The sequence below is a fragment of the Salmo trutta genome, chromosome 3, assembly GCF_901001165.1.
Source record: "Salmo trutta chromosome 3, fSalTru1.1, whole genome shotgun sequence".
NCBI classification, from domain to species: Eukaryota; Metazoa; Chordata; class Actinopteri; order Salmoniformes; family Salmonidae; genus Salmo; species Salmo trutta.
In genome coordinates, this window is record NC_042959.1 from 69,012,875 (window position 1) to 69,033,915 (window position 21,041).

General features: G+C 42.6%; 3 protein-coding genes and 1 long non-coding RNA gene across 5 annotated transcripts; 2 read left to right on the forward strand and 2 right to left on the reverse strand.

The window, feature by feature from the left end:
• Positions 1-4,775: 4,775 nt before the first annotated feature.
• On the reverse strand, positions 4,776-9,821 carry LOC115185881 (allograft inflammatory factor 1-like). Its single transcript, XM_029745853.1, has 6 exons — positions 9,725-9,821; positions 9,408-9,469; positions 5,626-5,692; positions 5,473-5,514; positions 5,148-5,313; positions 4,776-4,971 (listed from the first exon to the last, which is right to left on the reverse strand). The coding sequence occupies exons 1-6, from the start codon at positions 9,741-9,743 to the stop codon at positions 4,884-4,886; spliced, it is 444 nt and encodes a 147-aa protein (XP_029601713.1). The 5' UTR covers positions 9,744-9,821; the 3' UTR covers positions 4,776-4,883.
• A 927-nt stretch (positions 9,822-10,748) lies between these two features.
• Positions 10,749-15,987, forward strand: LOC115185897 (uncharacterized). 2 transcript variants are annotated; one of them, XM_029745854.1, is made up of 8 exons: positions 10,749-10,896; positions 11,020-11,367; positions 11,458-11,787; positions 14,465-14,524; positions 14,713-14,856; positions 14,963-15,010; positions 15,098-15,160; positions 15,495-15,987. In XM_029745854.1, the coding sequence occupies exons 1-8, from the start codon at positions 10,833-10,835 to the stop codon at positions 15,515-15,517; spliced, it is 1,080 nt and encodes a 359-aa protein (XP_029601714.1). In that variant the 5' UTR covers positions 10,749-10,832; the 3' UTR covers positions 15,518-15,987. The 2 variants fall into 2 exon arrangements, with proteins under 2 accessions (XP_029601714.1, XP_029601715.1); XM_029745855.1 differs by having other exon boundaries at positions 14,716-14,856.
• On the reverse strand, positions 15,454-19,439 carry LOC115185923 (uncharacterized). The gene is made up of 9 exons (XM_029745856.1): positions 18,769-19,439; positions 18,389-18,646; positions 18,243-18,284; positions 17,847-18,146; positions 17,459-17,740; positions 17,067-17,142; positions 16,824-16,928; positions 16,642-16,670; positions 15,454-16,487 (listed from the first exon to the last, which is right to left on the reverse strand). Exons 1-6 carry the CDS (start codon positions 18,893-18,895, stop codon positions 17,099-17,101), a joined length of 1,053 nt encoding a protein of 350 aa, XP_029601716.1. The 5' UTR covers positions 18,896-19,439; the 3' UTR covers positions 15,454-16,487; positions 16,642-16,670; positions 16,824-16,928; positions 17,067-17,098.
• On the forward strand, positions 18,130-18,734 carry LOC115185939 (uncharacterized). Its single transcript, XR_003875474.1, has 2 exons — positions 18,130-18,292; positions 18,397-18,734. It is a non-coding gene; the product is annotated as an uncharacterized LOC115185939 (long non-coding RNA).
• Positions 19,440-21,041: the final 1,602 nt, after the last annotated feature.

Genomic DNA, 21,041 nt, shown 5'->3' on the forward strand with positions numbered 1-21,041 from the left:
TGTCTGTGAGTATAACAGAACTCATATGGCAGGCCAAAACCTGAGAAGATTCTGTACAGGAAGTGCCCTCTCTGACCATTTCTTGGCCTTCTACACTGTAACGTGACACTTTGTAAGGCTCCCATAGGCTCTCAGAAGGCGCCAGAACGTTGAATGATGACTCTGCTGTCCCAGGCTGAAAAACAGTAGCGCATTTGGTAAGTGGTCGATCTGAGAACAATGAGACGGGTGCGCGCGTGCACGAGACGACTCCATTTTCAACTTTGAGTCTTCGAACGAAAACAGGGTTTCCCGGTCAGAATATTATCGCTATTTTACGAGAAAAATCGCATAAAAATTGATTTAAACACCGTTCGGATAGTGTCTTGAACGCAAGAACAAAACAGAGGATATTTGAACATAACTATGGATTATTTTGAACCAAAACAACATTTGTGGATGAAGTAGAAGTCCTGGGAGTGCATTCTGTCGAAGAACAGCAAAGGTAATCCAATTTTTCTTATAGTAAATCTGAGTTTGGTGAGTGCCAAACTTGGTGGGTGTCAAAATAGCTAGCCCGTGATGGCGAGCTATCTACTCAGAATATTGCAAAATGTGCTTTTGCCGAAAAGCTATTTTAAAATCGGACACCGATTTGCATAAAGGAGTTCTGTATCTATAATTCTTAAAATAATTGTTATGTTTTTTGTGAACGTTTATCGTGAGTAATTTAGTAAATTCACCGGAAGTTTGCGGTGGGTATGCTAGTTCTGAACGTCACATGCTAATGTAAAAAGCTGGTTTTTGATATAAATATGAACTTGATTGAACAAAACATGCATGTATTGTATAACATAATGTCCTAGGAGTGTCATCTGATGAAGATCATCAAAGGTTAGTGCTGCATTTAGCTGTGGTTTGGGTTTTTGTGACATATATGCTAGCTTGAAAAATGGGTGTCTGATTATTTCTGGCTGGGTACTCTGCTGACATAATCTAATGTTTTGCTTTCGTTGTAAAGCCTTTTTGGAATCGGACAGTGTGGTTAGATTAACAAGAGTCTTGTCTTTAAAATGGTGTAAAATAGTCATATGTTTGAGAAATTGAAGTAATATCATTTCTAAGGTATTTGAATATCGCGCCACGGGATTACGCTGGCTGTTGAGTAGGTGGGACGATTTTGTCCCACATACCCTATTAACAAAGCATCTCAATTTTTTTACAATTTTTAACCGACTCAAGCTCACCATCTTCCTCCCTCTCTTAGACCTCCTCTGTCTCTGTTCCTGTCACGACTTCCGCCGAAGTCGGTCCCTCTCCTTGTTTGGCGGCGGTCGACGTCACCGGCGTTCTAGCCATCGCCGATCCACTTTTCATTTTTCCATTTGTTTTGTCTTTGTTCTACACACCTGGTTCCAATTCCCCAATACCTTGTTAATTATTTAACCCTCTGTTCTCCCATGGGGTTTTTGTGAGTGATTGTATCTATTCGGTGCGTTATTGTGTGCTAGTTTATTGTGTTGTATTTATTGATTCCTTGAGTAAATTACGTTCCTTACTCATATCTGCTGTCCTGCGCCTGACTCCTCCACACCAGCTACACACAGGCCGATTACAATTCCTCCTCCGTATTCCAAGTATACATCCAGTATTATCCTTATGATAATACTGCACTTCTGACATATATGTTGTTCTTGCTTTCTCAAGGGACGCCATTTAACCGGCTGTCACAATCAGCATGAACACCTCAGGATGTAGCGCTCACAGTGAATCCCACTTATAATGCAGCTACTTCGTCTGGATGTTCTTCTTTATCAAAAGCTACCGCAACACTTTTCAATTTCAAACAAGCGCGCTCTCAGGGTCCATTCACTGCCTGCGACTCTACTCGCGCTCCCTCACGACGGAATGTACCAAGGGACAAACGAAGTGGCAATGAATCAGCTTGGGAGGAGACATGAGCATCTCGTCATTATATACAGATGTCTGTCCATGCAGATGTGCTGATAAATTTATTGTCAAAAACAGATCACTTCAAATCAAGTCTTTCAGGTCATTAGTCTTCTGTCAAAGTCGAGTCCCGATTATTTTATTTTGTACCAAATCGAGTCTCAAAACATCACATTTGTGGCCGTGTTCAAGAGCATCAAAACCATGATGTAACATTGGTCAATTGTGACTGACTGATCTACAAATAATAATGAGACGTTATTAATGTTGCAAGGTGATTTGTAGATCAGTCAGTCGGCAGTCGCCTGACAGCTGCAATGTTGAAAAAGCCCTCTGACGAGTAGTGATGTTAGCATGTAAATATTGGTGGGGCAAACTCAACGCCCAATTTTCTTCAATGGATGCCAGCAAAGCCACTATACAACACAACACTAAACAATACACAAACTGCACTATAACAGTGACAAACGGTGCCCAAAACTGTTAGGGCCTACATAAAGCTGTCCAAACACCAGAGCCCCAACAACAGTCCCAACACCTTACCACAGCTACACCTGACTATCAGCTGAGCCTTGTCTGTCAGCGAAACAGTTCATTCAGCCTCATTTACTGCCTTTTAAAAAACATAGCTGATATGGCTGACTTGCTTAAACAAATGTGGTTTCTACTGACAATTGAGAAGTACAAACTATGGCATAAGGGGACGACAAGTGGATAAGGCTATCCGTAATTATGATTAAGACAATGAGCGAGCTAGGACGGACTTAGTCAATATAACTATTTGTTCAGCACTTTTGAAATGTACAGCGTCAGAATTCAGAACATGGTCCGTTCTTACGGTATTCTCCCTGTACACCAAGTTAGAACCGTAGAATAAAGTGGGCATATAAGCAGACAATGAAAGCTCTTACAATATTCAATGATTACATTTCTCTAAAACAGGCTATAGGCTACAGGTGCCTCACCAAGTCAGAACATTAGTCATGCTTCATTGACAGCATGGCCAATGTTGAACGTTTAGTATTTTAAACTAGGAAAAGAGACCATTAATCTTAGACTTGGCACCACACAGCCATTCCACTGAATAGCAGGCTAATGATTGTTTTGCAATGCTTACAGTTAGCCACTGATTCCTTCCAAAACACTCATTGTTGAATTTGCGATTTCCAACTTGTTGTGTAATGTTTATGTCCAATGGCCGATGAGTACTGATACGTTTTATCTATAATTTATCTTCTTTATTTCTCTTCATATGACAGGATTAAAAGGATTGGCTAGTACATTGTCGACTTGATTTATGATGATGACTGGTAGCTAGGATTTTGAAAGTATGATGTTGACAGTCCAATCAAAGTTACTGTAGATATAACGTGATTTGATGTAATTTTATCTCTTGTCAATGACCTTGAGCCTTCTTGGATGGGCACTTCTAATGTAACTCTATGGCAGCACCCAAGGGGCTTGAATTTTCGAGCTTGACCCTTAGACTTGGCGGTGACGTAGTGTCCCCATGAGTGACAGAACACCAAGCCAATCACTGCGCAAAGCTCCACATTTTCTGCTGGCTTGCCCCACCACCACAGAAAGCACTGAACTAGGCTGAAACACATGCATTTTGGAGCTGCCTTACTCAAGATAACAAAAAAGAGACCATGTTTGTATGCGGCTATATTAACTCAATGATATATATTTTTTTTACATTGTTTGCAAACTGATGGGTGACACGTATTAATGCCAAAATAACATGCAAAACAGGCAAGCCACCCAATTTTTTTTGTGTGCTAAAAATGTGGGGCTCAAAACAGGTGGGGCCCTGCTCCACCTGCCCTGATTGACTGGTCGCCACTGGGGACTTTATATAGACAGGTGTGTGCCTTTCCAAATCATGTCCAATCAATTTAATTTACCACAGGTGGACTCCAATCAAGTTGTAGAAACATCTCAAGGATGATCAATGGAAACAGGATACACCTGAGCTCAATTGCGGGTCTCATAGCAAAGGGTCTGAATACTTATGTAAATAATGTATTTCTGTCTGTTCTTTTTATAAATTTGCAAAAAATTCTGAAAACCTGTTTTCGTTTTGTCATTATGGGGAATTGTGTGTAGATTGACGAGGAAACAAAACAATTTGATCAATTTTAGAATAAGGCTGTAACATAACAAAATGTGGAAAAAGTCAAGGGGTCTGAATACTTTCCGAATGCACTGTATATTCTGAATAAGAATGTACTAGCAAATACTCACCTTTAACCTGTAGCTTGACCTCAAAGCAGCGTTCATTTTGTCCCATCTGCAACCTACATCTGTACCATTGGCTGTGACTGTACTCCACCATGGAGAGGAGCCAAAGATGCATCTCCTGAACTGAGATTTCCTCTAAAGCTCACCCTTTTTCCTAGGAATGTTTGGTTGGAGATATCTGTAGGGTATTGAAGTATTTGGATCTCACTGTCTCCCTTGATCTCTGCTCAGGACACCAATGATATTTGGGGCTTTCCTGCTGTCATTTTCAACAGGCAAGGCAGGGTACCTATTCCGTTGGGTGCTGCCATAACTGAATGTATAATTTTGCATTCTTTGGAGGAGAGGAGAGGCTTACTCATAAGTTTGACTCTACTTTTATTCAACACTTACATAGAAAGAAATTGAATATATAATTTTACCTTTCACTTTTAGAGTGATGTTTTTCACCATGACACAAACAGTCAAAGCTGTTATGGGATTCTATCATTTGATCAGAAATGCTGACAATTGATTTACTTTGTTAAGTATATTCAAACAAGAGCTTGTTATGAGGTGCTGCAGCTGCACACACATTTTTCACCAACAAATGGACAAGCCTATGGATCAATCAAACCTTTCTTTATTCCTTCCAATGAAACCTGTATAACCCAGTTCATTTGACATTCAGTTTTGTATATGAACAGATTGGATCCATAACGTAATTGCATTCAGGGCAGATCAGAAAAAGCCTTGCGTTGCGGTGGTCCACTCTCTTTGGGCTCCTGGTCTTTCCCTTTCTCCTCAAACATCAAGATCCTTCGGCAGAGAAAAAGAAACAAACACAAATTATTACACAAGTCATGTAGCAAAAAGACATATAGGCTTAAAGGAAATACAGTGGATTACAAAAGTTCAGAATCATATTCAGAAGTTTCATTTCAGGTCAAATGTAATGCCTTCATTAATGTAGAGTCAGTTTCCTTCTAACTTACAGTCGGAGTATGGAATTCCTCTTCCCTAGCATCATATTGAGAAAGTCTGTGTAACAGAACGTGTCTCGTGCAGCGCCGCCAACCACATCTGACATCATCTTTTTCAGCTCCAAGTGAGTCTTTGCCACGCCCAGCTTCTCCAACATGCGCTTCAGCCCCATCATGTCTGTGACACAGAGAGAGAGAGAGAGAGAGAGAGAGCGAGAGAGAGAGAGAGAGATGCCATGACAAAGATAGTTCAGATGGATGGCTCAATGTTGTCCTCTTGATTAGCCTAATCTTGTTACTCAGCAGGATTGTCGTAAGAAAAAGAATGCAATTTTACCGATGTCTCCTTGGTCATTGAGATCAAATTCAATGTATTTGTCTGTAAAACAATATAAAACAATATAGAACAATTATTATTTCATTGTTGATTCATTCAATAAGGAAACATAAGTGTCTGATCAATGTGCAGTTAAAATACTTGAAATCTCACTTTTAAACATTTCCAGTTTTGAGCTGAGGTCCTCCTCCTCTGCATATTTAGGATCTGTGAGAAAAGCCTTCAGAATAGAATACCACAAGGCAGACGTTGAGGTTAGATAGTGTCAGAGGTGACCTGTCATTCAGCCACACATTTTGAGCAAAAAAAAACAAACATGTTTAGCCACTGATTCCATTTGGGGGGGTGGGGGGGGCTTACCTGTTTTGCATGTTACTTTGGCATTAGCATGTGCCACATATCAGTTTGCAAACAATGGAAAAATATATATATCATGGAATTAATAAACATGGTCTCTTTTTTGTTTTCTTGAGTAAGGCAGCTCCAAAATGCAGGTGTTTCAGCCTAACTCAGTGCTTTCTGTGGTAGTTGGGAATCGCAAATTCAACAATGAGTGTTTTGGAAGGAATCAGTGGCTAACTGCAAGCATTGCAAAGCAATCATTAGCAAAGCAATCATCGTTCCGCGCTCAAAACAACTGTTAACTTGGAACTGCAAAATCTGACTTTAGTGAGTTCAGGACAACTGGGAAATTGGGAAAAACAAGCTACGACTGGGAAAATACGTTTTCAACTTTCATCCAACTCAGAATTTTAAATCGGGAACTCTCCCCTCTTTCTGGTGCTTTGACCTGAAGATCACTGACGTCATAATTTTCCCAAGTTCCCAGTTGTCTTGAAAGCACCATAAATCCAGAGAATGCCAGACTTTGATGACAAAGTGTGATGCCAGAATATGTCCACGAAGGACCGCTGCGCCACCTTCCTGTTCAAGTGAGCACAGCACAACAAGGTGAGTCCAAAAATGTATTGTATGCTGTTGCGTAAATGATGGATATGCCAGGGAGATATGTATACTGTAGCTAAGAAAGTAATACTAAGTGTGTGTTGTGTATGTAACGTTTGTCGTCGGGAGACGAGGAAGCGGACCAAAACGCAGCTGGGAGCGAATACATGTTTATTTAACACACTAGAATTAAACATGTACACAAAATCAAGGAAAAACTGCCAATACGTTACGTGCTCAAATAACAGAGGCAACAACCCACAAACATCGTGGGGGAAAAGGAACTTAAATGTGATTCCCAATCAGACTTCACAAGCGACAGCTGTCTGATTGGGAAATCACCGAGCCCAACATAGAAATAAAACACAAAGAAAGGCTATAACCAAAACATAGAAAATAAAGCATAGAAATGCCACACCCTGACCAAAATAGCAGAGTTCACCTGGTCAGGGCGTGACAGTACCCCCCCTCCAACGGTGCGTACTCCCGGCGCACCAAACTAAAGTCTATTAGGGGGGGACCCGGGTGGGCGCCTCACCCTCGGTGGAGGCTCTGGCCCCGGGCGTGTTTCTCCCCCTGCCTCCACCCTAGCCCTACCCCTCTGGCCCGGACTGGACCACTGTGGAGCGGCATGCTCCGGCTCCGGAGCGGAGCCGTCGACCGGAACAGGATTGGGCACCGGTGGACCAGACACGGGCCGTGCCGGACTGTGGACACGCACCGTGGGCTTGGTGCGGGGAACAGGAACGGGCCGGACAGGACTGTGGACACGCACCGTGGGCTTGGTGCGGGGAACAGGGACGGGCCGGACAGGACTGTGGACACGCACCGTGGGCTTGGTGCGGGGAACAGGGACGGGCCGGACAGGACTGTGGACACGCACCACTAACCTGGTGCGGGGAGCAGGGACGGGCCGGACCGGACTGGGGACACGCACCACTGACTTGGTGCGGGGAGCAGGGACGGGCCGGACCGGACTGGGGACACGCACCACTGACTTGATGCGGGGAGCAGGGACGGGCCGGACAGGACTGGGGACACGCACCACTAACCTGGTGCGGGGAGCAGGGACGGGCCGGACAGGACTGGGGACACGCACCACTAACCTGGTGCGGGGAGCAGGGACGGGCCGGACAGGACTGGGGACACGCACCACTAACCTGGTGCGGGGAGCAGGGACGGGCCGGACAGGACTGGGGACACGCACCACTAACCTGGTGCGGGGAGCAGGGACGGGCCAGACAGGACTGTGAACACGTACTGGTGACCTGAAGCGTGGAGCCGGTTTAGCCACTCGTCCTGGCTGGATGCCCATCCTAGCACGGCATGTGCTGGGCATGTCCACCGGACGCACTGGGCTGTGCGGGCGCACTGGCGACACAGCGCGCAACTCTGCATACCATGGCTTGGTGCGGGGAGCAGGGACGGGCCGGACAGGACTGGGGACACGCACCGTGGGCTTGGTGCGGGGAACAGGAACGGGCCAGACAGGACTGTGAACACGCACTGGTGACCTGAAGCGTGGAGCCGGTTTAGCCACTCGTCCTGGCTGGATGCCCATCCTAGCACGGCATGTGCTGGGCATGTCCACCGGACGCACCGGGCTGTGCGGGCGCACTGGCGACACAGCGCGCAACTCAGCATACCATGGCTCCTCCTCCAGATCTTCCCTCTGCAGGTCCTCAATCAAACGCCTCATCTCCTTCTCTTCCTCCGCCGTCATCCCCCACGAGAGCAGTGGTCTGGGCTCTTCCTCTGCCCTTCCGGACCACCCCATTAGCCCCCCCAAAAATTTTTCTTGGGGCTGTTTTCCGGGCCTCCTCGACCGCCGCCTGCGACTCCGTCTACCGGCTGGCTTTTCCTCCTCGACCTGGGAATCCTTCCGCCAGGGTCCTCTCCCCGACATGATCTCCTCCCAGGTCCAGAACTCCTTCCCCTCGCGAGCCCATCTCTCGCGCTCCTTTTCCTCCCGCTGCTTGGTCCTGGTTCGGTGGGTTGTTCTGTAACGTTTGTCGTCGGGAGACGAGGAAGCGGACCAAAACGCAGCTGGGAGCGAATACATGTTTATTTAACACACTAGAATTAAACATGTACACAAAATCAAGGAAAAACTGCCAATACGTTACGTGCTCAAATAACAGAGGCAACAACCCACAAACATCGTGGGGGAAAAGGAACTTAAATGTGATTCCCAATCAGACTTCACAAGCGACAGCTGTCTGATTGGGAAATCACCGAGCCCAACATAGAAATAAAACACAAAGAAAGGCTATAACCAAAACATAGAAAATAAAGCATAGAAATGCCACACCCTGACCAAAATAGCAGAGTTCACCTGGTCAGGGCGTGACAGTGTAGTAAGATGTTAGTAGCCCATGTGCCTCACCCTAATAATTAAAAATGTTTTGCCTATTGTTCTGACTTGGTGGTGCACATGTAGCCTATAACCCTTTTTTTATCCTACAGTTCTGACTTGGTGTACAGGGAGTTCACTGTAAGAACGGCCCATGTTCTGAATTCTTTTGCTGTACATTTAAAAAGTGTTGAACAAATAGTTATATTGACTACGTCCATCCTAGCTCGCTCATGAATGTCTTAATCGAATTTACGGATTGCCTCTTATCTGCTTGTCATCCCCTTATGCCATAGTTTGAACCATTGTCAATAGAAACCACATTTGTTTAAGCAAGTCAGCCATATTAGCTATATTTTTTAAAAGACAGTAAATTAGGCTGAATGTATTGTTTCGCTGCCAGACAAGGCTCAGCTGATAGCCAAGTGTAGCTGTGGTATTGTGCAATTCATGTATTGTTTAGTGTTGTGTATTGGCTTTGCTGGCATGCATCCCACAATTTCTTTCTTTCTTCCCCCCACCAACATTTACATGTTAAAACCGCCACTGGATAGTGTACATAGATAATGAGATGCTAATAATACTATAGCTAGATAATACTACCATAATAACATTTATAGACAGATGAACAACAGACCTCATTGATGGAGTTCAGTTTCTCATCCTGCTGAGACTTAAGGAATCCAAATGCTTTCCCTCCTGAAATGATATGAGGATCAACTCAGAAAACATGTTATTACTCACTTCCTTCTTGGTGATCTATCCCCCCCACACACCCCACCCAACCCTCACACATTCACAGGATATTACTAAAGCTAACAGATTTCATTTAATAGATTGATTTAGCTATTACGCTTTATTTCTTTAATAAATTGTTTATAAAATCTGTGGCGTGCATATCAACAGACAGACTGGCGGACAGTGTGAGATGAGACATATGACACAGAGACTTACCTTGCAAATGTTTGTCCATGTCAATCTGCTGTTATTTGGTGGATCATAGAGTAGTCAAAGGGACCAGGGGTTGCTGAGCGTTGTGTCATTAACACTGAAAGTGTAAAGTATGTATCTGTATTTTGTGACAGAAGAGGAAGTGTGGGGAGTTAAAGTTAGAGTGTGGTCATTTGCTAAGTTCCCCTCTCACATCCACTCACAGCAGACAGAACAGACAGAGAACAAAGAGAGTCTATGGAGGGGACAATTAACTAGGGGGTTTGCATTTGACATATGCTAGACTAGGCTACCACATAAACACTGCACACTACATTATTGTCTAGTCCTTTCAGCAAAACATGTAATCACTTTTCATGTATAGATTTGTAACTTGTGACTCAGGTACAAGGAAGGAATGCATAGAATTATTTTTTATTTAACCAGGCAAGTCAGTTAAGAACAAATTCTTCTTTACTATGACGGCCTACCCCGGCCAAACCCGGACAATGCTGGGCCAATTGTGCGCCGCCCTATGGGACTCCCAATCACGGCCGGATGTGATGCAGCCTGAATTTGAGCCAGATACTGCAGTGATGCCTCTTGCACTGTCTTAGACCACTGCACCACTCGGGATGTAGCATGTAACACTACGGTTAGGCTAAGTATTGTAGAACTAATTGGATAAATGTGGAAATTACAGGGCTCCTGAGTGGCGCAGGGTCTAAGGCACTACATCTCAGTGCATGATGCGTCACTACAGTTCCTGGTTTGAATCCAGGTAGTATCACATCCGGCTGTGATTGGGGGTCCCGTAGGGTGGCGCACAATTGGCCCAGCATCATCCGGGTTTGGCTGGTGTAGGCTGTCATTGCAAATAAGAATTTGTTCTTAATTGACTTGCCTGTTTAAAAATATATAAGTAAATAACTTGTTCTCAGGCCTTGACACTAGATGGCACTGTTAAGCATATAATCTTCAAAACAACATTCTTTTTATGTGGGAGGTCAATAAATGTTTCCCTGCAAATGTGTATTCATGACCCATATAGAAACTAGGCCTTGGAGAACTGAGATTTGGGTCTGAGATGAGAGACTAACTTGATAAGGAACTTCACATACTCATATGGATAATGGCACTGCTTCAGTCACACGGGTTATCAATACTCCTGTTGATAATCAGAACACAGTGCGCTGGTGAGTAGTCATTCTTGATTAAATTGCACTTGATTTAATTTTCTGAAAGTGATTTTTAGAGCAGTATGCATATTTCAAAAGTTCATAATGCTAATTTGATCTCTTCTTTTCCTAATTTCCCAGGAGCTGAGTCTTGTTCTCATGTAGAGGCGCCACAATTCATCACAGCTACTCAGGAAGAGGTAGCTGTTCTCCCCTGTTTCACATCAACACACAGAGATTTAGAAACCAGAGTGAAATGGACTAAACTTTCACCTAAACCTGAGGACATCTTGGTGTGGCCTGATGATCCATCTGTGGCCCATAAGTCAGAACGTGTGGCCTTCGAGTCGGGAGCGGATGGTGTGGTGGCTGGAAACCTGTCCCTGTCTCTAAGAGATGTAAGGAAATCTGACGAAGGGCTTTATAGCTGCAAGGTCTGGCAGGGATGGAGTTGTGTCATGGTGAAAAACATCACTCTAAAAGTGAAAGGTAAAATTATATATTCCATTTATTTCTATGTAAGTGTCAAATAAAAATAGAGTCAAACTTGTTTGAGTAAGCCTCTCCTCTCCTCCAAAGAATGCAAAATCCTACATTCAGTTATGGCAGCACCCAATGGAATAGCTACCCTGCCTTGCCTGTTGAACATGACAACAGGAAAGCCCCAAATATCTTCGGTGTCCTGGGCAGAGATCAAGGGAGACAGTGAGATCCAAATACTTCAATACCCTACAGATATCTCCAACCAAACACTCCTAGGAAAAAGGGTGAGCTTTAGAGGAAATCTCAGTTCAGGAGATGCATCTTTGGCTCTCTCCATGGTGGAGTACAGTCACAGCCAATGGTACAGATGTAGGTTGCAGATGGGACAAAATGAACGCTGCTTTGAGGTCAAGCTACAGGTTAAAGGTGAGTATTTGCTAGTACATTCTTATTCAGAATATACAGTGCATTCGGAAAGTATTCAGACCCCTTGACTTTTTCCACATTTTGTTATGTTACAGCCTTATTCTAAAATTGATCAAATTGTTTTGTTTCCTCGTCAATCTACACACAATTCCCCATAATGACAAAACGAAAACAGGTTTTCAGAATTTTTTGCAAATGTATAAAAAGAACATAAACAGAATTACATTATTGAGCTCAAAATTGAGCTCAGGTGTATCCTGTTTCCATTGATCATCCTTGAGCTGTTTCTACAACTTGATTGGAGTCCACCTGTGGTAAATTAAATTGATTGGGCATGATTTGGAAAGGCACACACCTGTCTATATAAAGTCCCCAGTGGTGACCTGTCATTCATTTTTAATCCGTGTCATATGAAGAGAAATAATGAAGAGAAATTATTGATAAAACGTATCGGTACTCATCTGCCATGGGAAATAAACATTACACAACAAGTTAGAAATCGCAAATTCAACAATGAGTGTTTTGGAAGGAATCAGTGGCTAACTGTAAGCATTGCGAAACAATCATTAGCCTGCTATTCAGTGGAGTGGCTATGTGGTGCCAAGTCTATGACTAATGGTCTCTTTTCCTAGTTTAAAATTATAAACGTTCAACATTGGCCATGCTGTCAATGATGCATGATTTGTGCCGCGCTCAAAACAACTGTTAACTTGGAACTGCAAAATCTGTTAAAGACAACTGGGAACTCTGGAAAAACGAGCTATGACTGTGAAAATAAGTTCTGTCCACGATGTGTCCACGAAGGACCGCTGCGCCACCTTCCTGTTCAAGTGAACACAGCACAACAAGGTGAGTCCAAAAATGTCTTGTATGATGCTGCATAAATGATGGAATATGCCAGGGAGATATGTATACTGTAGCTAAGAAAATAGTACACTGTATATTGTGTAGTAAGCTGTTAGTAGCCCATGTGCCTCACCCTAATAATTTGGTATATTTTCACCTCTTAATTTCACCTATTGTTCTGACTTGGTGGTGTACATGTAGCCTTTAAAATGTAATCATCTAATTTTGTAAGAACTTTCATTGTCTGCTTATATGCCCCCTTTATTTATCCTACGGTTCTGACTTGGTGTACAGGGAGATCACTGTAAGAAAAGCCAATGTTCTGAATTCTGTCACCGTCCATTTTAAAAGTACTGAACAAATAGTTATATTGACTAAATCTGTCCTCGCTTGTTCATGAATGTCTTAATCGAAATTACGGATTGACTCTTATCCCCTTATGCCCTAGTTTGTACATCTCAATTGTCAGTAGAATTCAGTTGTTTAAGCAAGTCAGCCATATCAGGTATGTTTTTTTAAAGGCAGTAAATGAGGCTGAATGAAGTCTTTCGCTGCCAGACAAGGCTCTGCTGATAACCAGGTGTAGCCGTGGTAAGGTGTTGGGACTGCTGTTGGGACTCTGCTGTTGGGACAGCTTTATGTAGGCCCTAACAGTTTGTGGGAACCGTTTGTCACTGTTGTAGTGCAGTTAATGTATTGTTTAGTGTTGTGTTGTGTAGTGGCTTTGCTGGCATGCATCCCACTTTTTCTTTTTGCCCCACCAAGATTTACATGCTAAAATCGCCACTGAAGGTCCCACAGTTGACAGTGCATGTCAGAGCAAAAACCAAGCCATGAGGTTGACGGAATTGTCCGTAGAGCTCAGAGACAGGATTGTTTCGATCACAGATCTGGGGAAGGGTACCAAAACATTTCCGCAGCATTGAAGGTCCCCAAGAACAGTGGCCTCCATCATTCTTAAATGGAATAAGTTTGGAACCACCAAGACTCTTCCTAGAGCTGGCGACCCAGCCAAACTGAGCAAACGGGGGAGAAGGGCCTTGGTCAGGGAGGTGACCAAGAACCCTATGGTCACTCTGAAAGAGCTCCAGAGTTCCTCTGTGGTGGTGGCAGCATCATGCTTTGGGGATGTTTTTTAGCGGCAGGGACTGGGAGACTAGTCAGGATTGAGGGAAAGATGAACGGAGCAAAGTACTGGGAGATCCTTGTTGAAAACTTGCTCCAGAGCGCTCAGGACCTCAGACTTGGGCGAAGATTCACCTTCCAACAGGACAACGACCCTAAGCACACAGCCAAGAGAACGCAGGAGTGGCTTCGGGACAAGTCTCAGAATGTCCTTGAGTGGCACAGCCAGAGCCTGGACTTGAACCCGATCTAACATCTCTGGAGAGACCTGAAAATACCTGTGCAGCGATGCTCCCCATCCAACTTGACAGCTTGAGAGGATCTGCCAAGAAGAATGGGAGAAACTCCCCAAATAAAGGTGTGCCAAGCTTGTAGCATCATACCGAAGACTCAAGGCTGTAGTTGCTGCCAAAGGTGCTTCCACAAAGTACTGAGTAAAGCGTCTGAATACTTATTTAAATGTGATATTTCTGTTTTAAATTTATGAATTTGTAAACTGGATTTTGCTTTGTCATTACGGGGTATTGTGTGTAGATTGATGAGGGGAAAAAAACAATTTTATCCATTATAGAATAAGGCTGTAACTTAACAAAGTGTGGAAAAAGTCAAGGGGTCTGAATACTTTCCGAATGCACTATCTATATTTGTCAACCATTACATTAGCAATTTGATGTTCTGTAATGATAATTTTCTACCATTGAAACAGAACAGGAAGAGGAGAACCTGGTTCTAAGGACTTCCACCACAACTGAACTAGCAAACCCTGGTAGGTGTACAATGTTTGCCTCTTATTTGTGTATTTTATTTGTTTAAAATAATAATTCTACTGAATATATTTGGACATATTTATCACCACTGAGTTTAGAGGACAAGATACACACGACAGGCTTTACACTCAGTTCAATCAAATGAGACCATGAATGACTCATCATATTATATTGATGCTCTACTCAGCAGTTACTGCCAGTCAGAGTCCAGAAAGAGTTGCGACCGCTACGGCTGGAATGGCTACTATAGTGTCTTCATCCATGTGTGTGATTGTCATAATGGCTCTTACGCTGGGCTTGATCATCTGCCTCAGACGCCGCAGACACCCAGGTATGTACGGACACTACTCTGGTTTATAAGGACCTGGTAAAGTAGGGCTAAATGTTTTGAAACACACAGTATTATTGTATTGTGAATCTGCCTCTCTCTTTCTCAGATGGAGATGAGTCTGACTGGAATACTTATGAAGATGTACAAGACCCAGGTAAGCCCGTTGATTATGTCTCATCCTGAATGTGCTCAGAGGGCTCCTGGTCCACCTAAATAACGTCTTCATCAATTATTTTCACAGCAATGGGACCCAATTTTCTGTATTCACTTGCAGAGTTTGACCAGAAGGACAACCTATGCACTTGTGAGTTTTTTCCACAATATTTTTGTAAAAAAATTTTTTAACCTGGGCCTCGATTCAATCCGGACCACATTAGATCCGCGTTATAGCGCGATTGACATTTAAACGCAATGCTACCTGGTTCGCGGAGATAGCACTCATGGTAAAATGCATATGTCAGCTTAATCGGAAATGACCTTTAAACATCAAGCACGCTAAAATGCAGATCTTTCGCGATCTGGTTTGAATCTAGCTTCTGGTCACTGTCTGAGTCCAGGTTAAAATGCTGTTTCTAACAACTTCAGTTCTGTAATCAATTAACATTTAATTAAAATGTATTTATTTTTATTTCTTTCAGTTCAATACCAGTCAAAAGAATAATCATCTTTCAATCAACACACCATGTCTTACTTAACCATACACAAAACATATGTAAATGCTTTTTTAATGATATTCACGCACTAATCTTTCAACCCCTGGTAGAGCCTACATAGTATTACACAATAACACTCTTAGTTGTGAAATAATCAAATGGATGAGGTGACCTTTTGTATTTAGCTTGATTTGATTGGACATGTTCCTTTATTTGTGACCCCGTGGTGGAACAACTTGTGCTGATGCTTTTCTACACCACAGGATGTTTGTATTCTTGTATTTAGCTTGAATTGATTAGATATATTCCTTTATTTGTGACCCCATGGTGGAACAACTTGTGCTGACGCTTTTCTGCACCAAATGATGTGTAGTTGGGAGCTGTTCCAGACAGAGACATGCTGTTCTGGGGTTTTTACTTGTATTGCCAATGCTCACACTCTGCCATCCTGTATTAAATAAACACACTTATCTGTTCACTCATGTATTATGTGTCTTGTCACAGTCCCATACATCTACACAGTTGTACAGTGCTGAAGAGAAGCTACCAGGTTTCATGTGGGATGTGAAAGTCAGCAGAGTGATTTAAGACAGGAGGTGGGGTGAGTTAGCCATCAACCTCCACACTGAGGAGTCATACTGAATGTGTTCCTGAAACCAACATGTGGTTTATACTGTGGTAACTGGTGATACTCTGTAGAGGTTTTCTTTTTATGAATTTATTTGCACCATAAAAAACAACCTGCATAGACTTGTTGTCATGGTGACACTTATAATGTTCCAAAATATCAAGGGAAATCCAAACCATAAAACAATGCAAAGTACAAAGTAGTCAAATTAGATTTAAAACTCAACTAATAGCCTAAAGATGGAGGACATGACATTACACTCAGTTCACAGCCTGCAGAAGATCATAGAAACTGTTAGTTACTCCAGAAGATTGAATTGGTAGATCTTGAATCCCGTCATAGATATGAGTCTGCGAAGAAAATATGGAATGTGTAAAACCAGTTAAATTTAGTTCACCAACATGGCAAAAGGGTTAGAAGACATTTAGACAAATTTGATACGTTGTACTCAAATGGGCTTCACTTGTTAGTGAATTACATAGTTGTGTTTTATTGAAATCTTACCATTCCAACAGGCGTCTGCTGTTCTCCTTCTATAGGCAAAGAGGGACACGTCAGCTTTATTTCACATGAATTTAATTATGATATGACTTTCCTTTTCACTGCTGTTCATTACTGTAGGTTTAATCAAGGATGCAACATCCAAATTGCAGTTTTGTAACACAATCTAACCAGTGAACACGTACCAGCGGCACTTCCCTTGCCCTGCCTCTTCCAATACACGCCCCCTCCAAAAGCACAGAGCAGCAGCAGCAGAAGGACTGACCATACCACTGCAGGTAGATAGTGACCTATTTCCAAAGATGTATCAAGTCACAGATACTGTATTACAACTCAATATCTTATCACAACATCACAGTAATGAAAGAATACAGCCTCAACACAGATCATGGCTATGCATTGTTCCAAACTACTTTCAAAAGTGTTACCTCTCTGGATGGTCCACTCCTTTACAGCCATTTCAACCCCCTCTCTGAGCACGGCACAGGCTATCTTCTCTGTGCCCTGGTGGTCAGGGAGGAAGAGTTTGGAGATGAGGGTGTTATGTCCTATAGGGCCACTCTGCAACCCATCCTGGCCACTGTGAATCCAGGATAAATTGAAGTCGCCACAATTTTCCACACAGGTGAGTGAGCAGGTCAGGGTGAGATTGTTTCCGCCTGTGGTAGCATACTCTGCAGATACTGAGTAGAACAACAATATCTACTTGATATTAGGACAAAGCAGTGATGTACTTTGTGCTGTTACCCTAATTTACTAAGTTTATACATAGTGTAAGGCACTTATTTATGTCTCAATGATACAATCCATTGATACTCACCGTCCAGAGTGTGTAGTAGGATTCTGTTCTGTTGCGAGCAGTTGTAGAGCCCAGAATGCAGTGTTTTCACATTGCTGATGACCAAAGACCCGTCTTGGCTGATGTGAGATGCAGGGAGGTGACCCTGAGTTCCAGCTAAGACATCGCCTGACCGAGACAGACTGGACAGTGACCTTTGACCCAGAGTCCACTGGAATCTGCTGCCCACCTCGAGAGAGGAGTGGGTGACACAGGGAAGTGATACTGACTCACCCACTGCGACAAACACTTCCTCTATACCTCCTGAAAGAGAAGGAGAGAGCGATAGAGAGAAGGGAGGGGAATTTGGTTGCAATATACTACTGTGTTAACGCAAATATGATGCAATAATACATAGTTCCAAAAGTACCTGTAATTTCTGTGGTATAGCTGAGGGATGTCTTCACAACCTCTCCTTCAATCAGTTGACACCGCCACTTCCTGTGATGGTCTGTCTTCCTGACACCTCGGATGGTCAGCGTAGAAAAGCAAGCAGATGAACGTTCGGTTTGAAATCTCTCTCCCTGTAGCAATGTATTGGCCTCATTCAGCCAATTCAGCTTTATTTCACTATGGCTGCATTGTGGGACAAGGCCTGAGAATATATTCAGGCAACATTGGAGCTTGATATCCATCTCTGGTGCTGTATTGGTGTCTGTTGCCAGAGTAACTGGTAAAAAAAAAGAAATTCTATGGTGACAACACTCACTCAGAAATAGTGTGTATAAAAATGGACAATTTAGGTTGATCATAAATGTTAACATACTGTTGAGAAGCTGAAGAGAAACACTTGAACTGGTAGCCCCATCTTCACAGGTGAACTGGTAGCCCCATCTTCACAGGTGAACTGGTAGCCCCATCTTCACAGGTGAACTGGTAGCCCCATCTTCACAGGTGAACTGGTAGCCCCATCTTCACAGGTGTAAACTCTTCCATCATCTATTTCAAGAGGTTGAATATGTAGAGAGCAGTCATGTCCCACTTTCAGTCGACTGGCTCTTCCTGAGTTTGGACCATCCGCTTTCACCTTGCCTGATAGTACTAATTGGTAATGAAACCCATCTTTCACTATACTCCAGGTAACAGAGGAGCAGGAATTGATGTAGGATGTACCACATGGTAAACGCACACTGTCTCCAATTGAAGCAAAGATTCTTGTGGGCCTATGGTCTTTTGAATAGAGTAGAAGCAAGTGTTACAACACTTCTCATAACAAAATCAATAGGGAATCAATAAATATTTGATTGAAAATATGTTTTAAAAAAATCTAATGTTAAAGGAATCTTATTTACCAGATGACTGGAGTCCAAGAAAAGCCTGTAAAAGCATGCAGAGACACAGTTTTAAGTACAGACACATCTCTCCGTCTTGTGATTTTCTTCTTTCTCTCAAGGTCCTTTTGACAGTATGTGTTGTCATTCAGGAAATTACAAGTTCTTACTCCTCTTCTCTTTTTTTCACCAATTTCTGGAAATACCAGCCATCCTGCCCTGGTATTTTTCAACCAAGTAGGCCTACTTTTTTGCTCTTCCCCTTTCCATTCAGTTCTATTTTAAATCGTATGTTTTATAACCTAGCCTACAAACACAAGGCTGTATGAAGTGAAAAATTAATAAACTGAGATAAACCATGCAGAAAATTATGGCATTTCCCACCAAAAGGATGTTATATAAATTCCATGACCGTAAAGAATATCCTACTTTTCTCCCATACTACATTTATTATATATATTTTTTTCTTCAGCCTGCTCATTGATTGATTTATTGAATTAAATCAGCATAGCAGGAGGAGGCTACATGTTTTGAATGGGGCCACGAGTTCAACTGTTTCCCTACCGATCATACAGCAACATTCCAAAATGTATGTCATAATGACAGGGTCGCGCTGTTGGCTACGGTTGTACAGGTACCTATATGACGTCACCGTTTATCAACCGGGAAAGACGTCCAGATGTTCGGATTGAACAAAGCTAAACTGGGCCTTGATCGTAAACCCGTGCGCGACCATTTCCAGTCAAACGGTCCGTTTCTTCGGCGCCAGGTCATGAAAATTAAAGGAACCAGTAAAAGGGCGGAAGAGAAGGGTGAGTTATTCCAACCATCTCAACAATTTCAGTATAGGCAGTCACTAATCAATATTCAGTGTTGGAAAAAGTACCCAACTGTCATACTTGAGTAAAATACCATACTTTTAAAATTCCTTGTATTAAGCAAACCATATTGCACCATGTCCTTGTTTTTTAAATGTATGGATAGCCAGGGCAGGGGCGAAAATCTGATATCAACTTTGGAGGGGACAATTACATGAAATTTTCTCAAGAGCAATTCCTGAGGGGGACACCCAAAGTAGTGCTGTAACACATAGCCTACATTGTAATATGGTAAATGTATATTGAGGAACCAAAGAAATAAGGTGTTTGCCGTACTCCTAACTACCGGTACCCAAAACTACACAACTAATCACAACAGCAATACCATTGCCTTTAACAAATCTTAGTTCAGTCACCAGTGTAAGTTGAGAGTGGGGGTATCCATGGCATTTTCCAATTATGTTCCTATTTTACAAGTCAAAAAAATTGAGAACCTTTCATAATGTTGCCAAACAAAGACTCAACAAACTTACCTGAGACTCCCTGTCTCTGCCAGTCTGTCCCTGCCTATCTGTCCCCAACTCTGCTGTCTGTGTGCCATCTGTTGCCTGCTCTGCCTAATGACATCATTGTGAAACATTTCCATTATAATTTAATTTCTTTCTTATGAACATTTTATCAACTAGTCTTTGACATATTAGGCTACTAGGGTTCTTACTATGCGTTTTGTTGTATTGAAAAATACTCTGATGTCCGTCTTTTATTTTTCTGCCATTTTTCTACCTGGCTGGCTGGCTGGCTACACACACAGTGTGTAGGTTATTTACAGTAGAAGATGGGCTTCTATCATCTTCAATCATTCTATTTGGGCTTCGATCTAAAAGGTAGCTAGCAAATGTGAAACGGATTAAAATGACAAGAGTTGACAGCTGTATGAGTTCACCATTTACACAACATATGCTGCAACCTTTTGTAATTTTAATAGTTTGTTTCATATTGGCTGTCTTCCAACAATAGCTGAATTTGCAAAGCTAGCGAGCACCAATTCCGTTTCAGTGGTGTTTGCTATAATCGTTGCTACCCGGGTTAAATAAAGGTGAAATAAAATAAATAAATAAAAGTTCCCTTGCGACAATTTAGCTTTTGCAACGAGACCATTAAATATATTTAAGACAATGGTAGAAGAGAGTGTAGTTCTGTTCAGTTTGGACTTCAGTTTATCGCTAACCTTATCACAGGGACTTTGAAGCACTAACTTACATCATCTGCATGCTGATCTTGGAATAAATTGACGATAGCAAAGATTCCATCTTTGACGACGCCACAGAAATGGAATAGGTACTAGCTAGCTTAATAGTTAATATTTGCGCGCTAGCTCTGCATATTCAGCTAGTGTGTGTGCGCGATTGACTGGATGAACCTCACGTCAGTTACGTGCATTGAGTGCCTTTCAGACAGTAGACACGACCCCTCTGT